This window comes from Phalaenopsis equestris, unplaced genomic scaffold (genome assembly GCF_001263595.1).
Source record: "Phalaenopsis equestris unplaced genomic scaffold, ASM126359v1 Scaffold000002, whole genome shotgun sequence".
NCBI lineage: Eukaryota > Viridiplantae > Streptophyta > Magnoliopsida > Asparagales > Orchidaceae > Phalaenopsis > Phalaenopsis equestris.
In genome coordinates this window covers 17717210-17727277 of record NW_018164444.1, presented here as the reverse complement: position 1 = coordinate 17727277, position 10068 = coordinate 17717210, and the positions used below count along the sequence as shown (strand labels likewise).

The 10068-nt window shown below is 37.2% G+C and overlaps 1 protein-coding gene across 2 annotated transcripts in view; it reads left to right on the top strand.

The window, feature by feature from the left end:
- The first annotated feature begins 264 nt into the window (after positions 1-264).
- Positions 265-10068, top strand: part of LOC110018097 (protein timeless homolog) — a 41104-nt gene continuing 31300 nt past the window's right edge. For both annotated transcript variants that reach the window (XR_002293332.1, XM_020715338.1), the window contains exons 1-4: positions 265-445; positions 538-690; positions 781-940; positions 1806-2124. Coding sequence is in view for 1 of the 2 variants with exons in the window: in XM_020715338.1 (XP_020570997.1) it covers positions 343-445; positions 538-690; positions 781-940; positions 1806-2124 (735 nt within the window). In the remaining variant the exon portion in view is untranslated. The remainder of the gene's footprint in view (positions 446-537; positions 691-780; positions 941-1805; positions 2125-10068) is intronic.

The following is a 10068-nucleotide window of genomic DNA, read 5'->3' as shown; positions in this document are numbered from 1 at the left end:
TTCTCATATATTTCTCATAATTTTTATAATTAAAAAAATATTTCAAACCAATCTCTAGTTAATTTGAGAGTGGTAGACAATCAATTAAAAAATTTAGGCCAACTAAACTCATTTATTTGAATCTCCTCTTTGTAAATTTCAACATATATGCCACTTATATTATAATAATTAAAAAAAGCGGGAAATTATTGTAAATTAGATTCTCCTGGCGGGAAAATATAGTCGATAATTCCGACTATTTTTCGACCTCCCTCGATTCTCCCACACTCTGCCTCTCTCGTCCAGATAGACGCAGCGCCCGTTTCCACAAACCCTAACCGAAGCTCCCCGGTGGGAAGGGACATGAATACGGAAGGTCTAAGCAGCATCTGCTCCGGTCTCGGAATAGCGGATGAGGACGACAATGGGAATGTGAAAGGCTACACGAAGACCGAATACTGTCTAGGTATGGCTGGAGACTGCATAAGTAGAAGTTATTTTAGTTGTGTTTGGGGTCCTAATCTTGTATGATCATCTCCTTCATGGCGATTTCCGCAGATAATTTGAAGGATCTGCAGAGGTTTCTGCGGAGGGATGATCCGCAGCGGAGGGATGTTTTCAAGCAGACATGCAGATGGAATACGGTGTCACGCGATCTTGTTCCAATTATCGAGCATTACCAAAGCGATAAGAATTTGGTAATTAGCGCAGGTGCATTCTTATACATTCTTGAACCCAATTCCCACAGTGATCTCCGACTGAAATAAAGGTACACTCACATTGAGCTGCTTTAAATGGCAGTGAAGATTTTGGTGTTCCTTACGATGCCAGTTGACTCTGCATCCGAGGATGTGGCGTTACAGATTGAATATCTGTGGGAATTGAAGGCTGCGCTGACCCGCGAAGTCGCGATGGCTGTTATAGTTTCTATATTGGAAGAACCATTGGGTAATTTGGAAAGGTAAATTACACGCTTGATTTTTCTTAAATTTCTGCGGACTACCATATGATTTTACTATGGTTTAGGCTTGGATTAAATTTCTAAACAGAATATATTATTTTTATCTTCAACGTTGTCGATTAAATAATTGAATTTCGTTATTGCGCTTATTTTTTCACTTTCGTCGTGGAGTAGGAATAACTTTATCTCGAAGATCTTAGGATTACTCACAATCCCTTCCATCAAGTCGGATTTATTAAATCCATAAATGCAAGTCTAGCAAATCACGGGAGGATTAAAACCAGAAAATTGTTTACACGAACTATTAAATCTTGTTAAATTACGATAAATTGGTTGACTAATCATTTCAGGATTTATGATTTATAAGGTTGAGAAACTCTCAAATAAGATAAACTCTTTGAATGCAGGGACGCAACACATCCTGGATTTAACCAATAATAGCGCTAAAATGGAATAATTTAAAATATTATGATACAAATTCCAAGTTTTTAATTTTTTTTAATTTTTATTTTTGATAGGATTTAAGCTAAATCTTGCCCAAACGTTGCAAATTTTTACTTCTCTCCCTATAAAATAATGAGAACCTTAATTCCGTTCCAGTCCTCTATGGTTATAAGATCTTTGAAATCATTGATATTTACCAGAGTCAATTGTACAGTGAACCAAACAACACTTGTTTTCTTCAATCTAATAAAATGTCTGCTCTTTTTTCAACATGTTTTCCGTAATAAACAGTCTATTAATTGTGGAGAATGATGATTATTTTATGATTTAGAGCAATTTGTTTCTTCCATTATTTCTTATATTTATTGAACTGAACTCTTAAGAACCTAGTGTTCTAGTTTGATTTTTGAATGTAATGCAGCGGCACATTTACAGAGGATGATTGGAAGTTAGTTCAACTTGTGCTTACATTGTTTCGCAACATTCTTGCCATCCAAGACATTACAGCACAGCAGAAGGCATCAGGACACGCCACACAATTTTTCCATTTGACAGATCGGTTTTTGGAAATCATGTTCCAGGAAAATACGATGGAACTTATTTTAGTTTTGGCACAGCATATTGATGACCCTAATGGTTTTCTTCGTCAAGACAATTTGCTTTTACTTGAGATTTTTCACTATATTCTGCTTGGAAGAGAACCAGAATTGGTTGCAAAAGCTTTCACCATTAAGTCCAAGGTGTGTTCTTTTGTTCTGTTCTGCGTTTGATGGCATATTTTGCCTCTTTTTTCGTCCATTTGATTGCATAGGAGTTTGTTAACTGCAAATGAGTGTGAATTGGTTTGTCTGAGCGACCATAAACAACAATTATGAAAGATTTACATACACATGATTAAATAATTATGTATTTACGTATATTACACCCAAATGCAAATTTTTACATATACACCACCTTGCCTATGCATGAAATGTGTATTTCATACTTTAGAAGTTATAATGGTTGTATTTTTTATGTGATATGAAAGATTTGGGTGGTATAAATATGTAAAATAAAGTTTAGGTTAAGGTATATAAATATATAGGAATTGGGTGGTATGTATTTAAATGCCCCAACAATTATTTTGAATTGTTTACAGCTGTGAGGATGGTAAGGTGTTTTGCTCTTCATCTTGTTATGCTCTATTTGTTATTCCCTTTGCGTGGACAAATAGTTTGGGAAAGAAAACATTTTAACAAAACAAAGCGGGAGAATCGACATTTGCAATGGGAGAGAAAGTTGGGTTAGCCATAAAACTTGGTTTATTCTTTGGAATATTTTTCATACATGCCACTCAATTCTTATGTATTTACATATGCAAAACCTAAACTATAATTTTTACGTACATGCCACTTAATCCGTGCATGAAAGGCATATTTCACATTTTAAAAGTTAAAATGATGGTATTTTTATGGGATATGAAAGATTTGGGTTATATAAATGTAAAAAGTAAAATTTAACTGTTAAATATGTAAATATATAGGAATTTGCTGTAATGTATGTATGCCCCTTTTTTAAGTAGCAAATTTGGTAACTTTATTCAAATTTCCACATGAGCTAGATTTTTTTTAAAACATTAGAAAATATGGTACATTTAAAGACTGTCAACTCACATACTTAGATGGATAGGCAAGTTTTATAAGTAAGTGGTATTGGTTAACATTTTTTGCAACATAGGTAGGCTTTTTCAACATATGTCTCTTAGCTGATAAACCGGTGATGGTCATGTTGACACTTATAACTTTATTGAAACTTAGTGGCCAGTCCCTTTTTTACTTCTAACCTGACTCTTTATGTTTTAAAAATATTTGAGCCTTCTATAGGGGTTTATCTTCTCTAATAGGGATTTTATTGGCTTATTTAAGAACCCTAAATCAAATGAAGTTTGAGGTAGATGTGGTTGGCAGAAACTAGTTCACTATTGAATTGATGCTTTGTGGCCTACATGATTGATGGGTGGCCAAGGAAGAAGGGAATGTGATAAGGGTAGATTCTTTGATTCGAGATATCTCATGCCCATAAGACAGTAATGAGTGAGGAAGCAGACAATCTTGATTGCTAATGGTGATTCAGGGAAACATAGAGGAGCTATGATTTCATGTTGTTTGATTTTGTAGATTATGTCCTGTTGACCTCATTTTTAATAAGGTCTTAGTCTCCTACTCTTAGAGCCTAGGATCTAACTTTAGAAGTTGACCATCATAGCAGACTAGCAATGGAGCTCATCTCCCGTAGAACTTCAAACCACTTATTGACTCATTTTTGTGAAGAAACTCGCATGAGTATTCCCAAGCACTCAACTCTTAGTTGCAAGGGCTAAGGACTAACATGTAGAGGGTCTGAAAATGTATTCCCATAGAATCAGACTGCCATAGGTGAACCCTCTGTGACTCAACAACGCACTCGTTACACCACGCACAAATTTGACACATTTTTGGCACGACCGTCGACGAACTTGTCTGAACGACCTCGAATGACGAAACAGACTGCGCCGATGCGTCCGAAACATCAATTTTAGCTTGGAAGGACACCCATATTGCTAGGGTTACGCTCGAGCACAAATGACACGGAAATCGATTCACTATTTTTTATTTAACGGGGCATGGGTTGGAGCTCAACTCAAGTGCAATTCGGGCTGGACTCGGGCTTAACACAGGCTAAACGATTTCAGATTTCAAATGTTAAATTTCAAATGAATCATTTAATCAGTCTTAATGAAATTTAATTAGGAACTCTTATATGCAAAATAAAACTCCCCTGCCTAAGGAAATTATTAATTCACCGCCCAACACAAGCTTAACGGTTATTTTGGAATTCGAGGGATAGAAATCCCGCTCGGGCTCGCCTTCTTCCTATTCAACCTCTCCTCCTGCTCGCCGAGGACTCCTCTCTCTCGCTTGCCACCCGATTTATTCGGTCTCTCCTCTGCATCGAAGCTCCGTTCACCTCTTCCTCGCGCCTTCTTCTTCGTTCGCAGTCATGCAGGAAAGCCTCGCCTCCCTCGATCCCGCTGATCTCCATTAGCCTCGTCTTCCTCATCTCTCTTCGCTCGACCTCGCTTGATCCCGCGCTCCTCTCTACGACTCGATCGAAGCTCCTGATCGAAGCAGATCTGCTGCTCGCTCCCCTTCTTCCTCCAGACTCTTCCTCATCTTCCTCCGCTCGACCTCGCTCGAAACTGCTCCTCCTCTGCGACACCAAAGCTGCTCCTCCTCGATTCTTCTTTTCGTTCGTTCGCCCTGCCTCCTCCTTTCCCACATGCTCATCTCCTCCCTGCATTGAAACACTCGCCTCCTCACTGCGTCCATCCCGCACGCCTGCTTCGACTCCAGCTTCCTCTCACGATGAATCCGAGCTCCTCATTTGACAACTTCCCCCTCTCTCGACCACTGCCCATCTCCATCTTTGTGCTCGCCCACCTTCGCTCACCTTCTCCTCTCCATTACGTCGAAGCTTTCGCTCGACTCGATTCCCTCTTCTACACCAAAGCTCTCGCATTCCCTTCTGCACCGAAGCTTCCAACTTCCCCACCTCTCGATCGAACCCGAAACTCGAGATTCAGTCGCACTTCCCTTTTTTTTTCTCCTTCGCTCGGTGAGGTCCAACCGGAGCCCCTTCCTTTCTCAGCCGACAACCCTGCAGGAAACGATTTGGATAATCGAAACAGGAAGTCAGTTGTGCACGCTCCGCCTGTCCAACCCAATCCTCTGACCGTTCACTTCTCTTCTCTGTGAGTTCTTGCAAAATCCCAAACACAAACTTATATTTTCTGTGGATTTTATTTATGTCCAATTTGGCTCCATATCTTGTTATTTCTGTTGTTGTGTTTCTATTTATGATAGCTTTCTTTTCTTTTATTCAACTTATGCTGTCTCCCTCTTTGTTTTGGGAATGAGTTAATGATTTGATTCCTTCTCTTTGTTGGCCAAAGTTTAACGGCGAACTATGTTATGAAATGCTGATTGCTCTCTTTAAGTTTTGATATTTAACATGAAGGATTTTCTTCGAGTTGCCTAATTGTTGTTATGTATATTTTTGAAACTTAAGCCGTTGCAGTTAAATTTATGACATGCTTGTGGATTGATTGAAACAATATTAAGGGAAGATTTTCTGGGGATGCTAATTGACAACAATATGTTGTAGTTATTTGTATTTGTAATGTTGTTATGACCCTGCAAGTATTAAAAATTCATTTTATATGTTTTTGGCAATTTAAAAGTTTAAAGGATCTTGTGATTGCTTTCATGTAGGATTAGATAAATTTAGATTCCGGTTTCAATTGTATAATTTTTGGTCAAGCATGTGATGAATCTGTGTTGATTTGGGCTTGCAATAATACTTGTTTTGAAGAAAGCTTTAAATACCTTTTGGGTCAATCAAAACACTGTCTTGGAACATACTTGAGCACTCTTCTCGAGAGTTTATTTAATTACAGTTGTTTAAAGAATTGAAGCGCTTTCAAGACTAATTCACTTTCTGCTTTCCCCTTTTTGGTTGCTAGTTTTTGGGGGTGGATCATCCTTTTTTTATATTTTTTTTGTTTCTTTCCAATGGTTAAGTCATAAAGATGAGGATCGATGATTTAATTAATTGGAAGATATAGAAAACCTTAAATCACCTAGCCCTCAGTGTAGGCTTCATAGACTTTAGGTGCACACCATAGGTGAGAGTCCATCAACCCAGCCCTCAGTGTAGGCTTCCTAGACTTTAGGTGCACACCATGGGTGAGAGTCCATCCACCTAGTCATCGGTTTAGGCTTCCTAGACTTTAGGAGCACACCCTAGGTGAGAGCCAATCCACCTAATCCTCAGTCTAGGTTTCCTAGACTTTAGATGCACACCATGGGTGAGATTCCATCCACCTAGTCATCAGTTTAGGCTTCCTAGACTTTAGGAGCACACACTAGGTGAGAGCCAATCCACCTAATCCTCAGTGCATGTTTCCCAGATTTCAGGAGCACACTCTATGTGAGAGTCCATCCACCTAATCCTCAACATAAACTTCCTAGATTTTAGGAGCACACCCTAGGTGAGAGTCCATCCACCTAATTCTCAGCATAGATTTCCTAGATTTTAGGAGCACACCTTAGGTGAACGTTTCATCCACCTAATTTTCAAATCCACCTAATTTTCAAACAAATAATGAAACTTGACACTTAACTCTGATTCACAAACTGATTAAGACACTAGACATGAGGACGCACCGAGACGTAGTCCATGTTTCCTTAATTAAATCAACAGTGAAATTCTCATAATGACTTAACCTATAATAAAACCCAGTGCACCGGGATTTGAGCTTGGATATTACACTTAAATCGTTCTGGCAATTAGAATAATTTGCTAATGTCACACATTGATCATCAGACTAGGATAAGTCTATGGTTTAACTGGCGAGGGCGATGACGATATTGCTTATGTGTGCCTAAACGAGGGATACGAAGTGAGATTGTTAGAATAATATCTCCTATCTCAAGGATCTTCAATAAGGGAGAGAAAAAGATCCGTGATACTATTCTTCGATTCTTGGTGGGATCGTTGCTCCCCAACACTCTTAGGTTGTCAGTAGTTCTAGCACGATTAGAGCGACTAGCCTGTGGACCATACAATTTTACAAAATATTTACAAAAAATAAAAATAAAAAAAAATCTTTTGCATGTTAAAAAGAGCTCTGCATAAAAAAAAATACTTAAACAACAGCTTTTTCATGAAAATCATATAAATTTTCTATGAAAATTTATAAAAGTCCATGGTTAGTCATTTGGATTGAGGTTAAGAACTACCTTCTGTAGATTTGTCGAGTTGACAACTCTTACCCAAGATCGGGAATTACACAGCCCAGCTCTGAGCCCCCACTTTTACCAATGTCTCATACCCAGTCCTGATCTTTCTTATGTGGCTAAGTGTTTCTTTTGCTTGTGATTTCTACTACTTGATTTTATGACTTTCATCTTGGGTTTTATTGTCTTATTTATTTTTTTTGCAAATATGTTTAAGTCATACTACACTCGTAATATTAATCACACAACAGTAGCAGATGCTCAGGTATGCTTTTACAGTTTATTCACAACATTTTATTTTTCAAATTACATTTTATTTACCTGTGATTTGCTTACTCTGCATGCAAAACCAGAACTAAACAGAACTAAAACCAAAAACAAAACCAAACATTGACACCAAAATTGTGAAGCGTAAACTACTAATCTCAAGCACGCGTAAACTACTAATCTCAAGTGAAGCGTAAACTACTAATCTCAAGCACTTAAACCCTGGAGCCGTCGCGACGATGGAACCAACTTTGTGGGCAGCACGGCAGCACGACGAGGAATTCAGACCGAGCAACGAGAGGATCTTCTTCAGCATTATCCCTTCCTAGCATAATAACAATCCGTAGGACTTTGAGGTAGCTCGCCTAGCGCGGCGTAAATCCTCACATTCCCTCTTTAGGCACCTGTGCAACAATATTGTGCAGTGTAAGTCCTGATTTGCTTTAGGTTCTGAGGTTGTTGTTCGTTACAACGTAAACCCTCTTATCTCTACGAGCTATTTGCATAATCATATATTATGCAAATGTAAGTCCTAAATAATAAAATTGGCAGGATTAAACATTCAAATAACATCTTCTCTAAAATGTAGCTGTACAGTAGAATAGTTTGGGAAGTCACTGAGGTTCTTTCTCAAGATCTGTGACGCCCCCTACCCTTTACTTCCATTGAACTCCTGAAAGAACTGTTCCTACTTGAGCCACTCCCACTTATTTTTCCACGTCTTACCGTGAAAACCTAAACCTTGAAATCTTGAAGTCTAGAACCACTGATCATTATCGAGTGTTTTCTCAAGTGACCCCAATCATTTGAGATGTAATTAAATATAGGGGCTTGCCTCTATAGGGAACTTGGGACCCAGATAAAATAATATTATTTAATTTTTGTATTAGATAGGGAAACTTGTCTGTCATACATAAAATGTTCGCAGACCAAATGGATGTCACCAATCTCTTAGTTTGCATGATTGGGTATATCGCTGAGATCTACAGTTATCTTTCGGGAGGGTGTAGTATTCGCGGTATCAGACACAATTATGCAAACTATCGGACTAATGCGATCCATTTGGTCTCATTTTTCAAAAATTAAAACATACAACTTTTAAAACTCAAATTATATATCTATTATATTAAATTAAATTTCAAAAAATTATTTTCATATCCATATTTTCAAATCTATCAAAAAGTTGACCGACATGTCCATGTTACAGTAGAGGCAAGAAGCCAACTATAGAAGATAAAATGTTTAGTATTTAAATGAAGTTTGCCTCATCTTGTAAGGTGATATCTATAGATTATGGAGCACAATATTTAACTAAGTTGAAGGGCTCCTTCTTATGCATTAGTTCAATGCTCAACAATGTCTATATAGGCTCCCATAGGAGATGAAGTTGGTTTGTCAAGCTTGAGGCGGTTCTGACCATGACAGGAATTTGTTGATGCAATAAATTGCGTGCTTGATGAAATGATTTGATCACCTTACAAGATGAGGCAAACTTTATGTATAATATCTCCTCTATGCGGATGATATTGTTCTTTTATTGGAAGCATCCATGTCTACAGCTAAGCTGATTATGGACATCCTCAATGATTATTGCAATTAGACAGGGAAAAAGTCAATGAAGCGAAGTTTGCTGTTCTTTTCAGCAAGGTCACCTTGGGTAGGAGAAAGAACCAGATAGCGAGATTTCTGAAATTTACTAAGGTCGAGAAGTTTGAGTACCTTGGCATAAACATCACCTTACGGTAAAATCATTACTGTCTTATGGACATATTGAGTTACAAGCTTAGCGAAATAATCAGGGCTAAATTAAGATTTTATTAACTTAAGAAAAATAATGTGTATGATTATTTGCTGATCATATAAATGATATGAGAACATAAATATAAGCACGCTTCAATCACACAAGTCATTTAAGGTGAAGGACATAAATGCACTAAACAATAACAAAGGTGTTCATCATACATTTCATTCATTTCCGTCCAATCATTTGAATATTCATAAGAATTCCATAATCAACATCTTGAGTTTTCAGAATGCTAATTGCAATTTTGTAAACTTTGACTACATTTGTATCATTTTATGTCATTTGGTTGTTATCTGACCGGTAGGCTAAAATAACTATTAATAAATATTCCCAACATAGCAATTATCAATAACCTATTTGATACTAAAAATCATCATTTCTGTCTCTGCCTAAGCATTAGCCCATTGTTTCTTATCATCTATACTCACAATCGTTCATGAAACAACTACCTATCACACCACTTTTCTTTTATCATAATTCTTGTAACAAGCTTTTATTGTAGGCAAATCATATATCATAAACCACATGATATAAATATACTCACAAGCGAGAGTTTTATAAACATGCTCATAATATCAATATAATAGGAAAATCATATTTAACTTCAAGTAACATGTGCTTTTAAAAAAGAAAAACGTTTTTCCTTTTTGTGTTTTTTTGGGTTTGATTCTCTTTTTGGCAGCAATAAAATTGCAACAAGTACTTTAACGCTTACTATATACATACATACATATATATATATATATACATATGAGGCATTTAATTTGAAAAAAAAAATTCTAGTTGGAGGCCTTGTC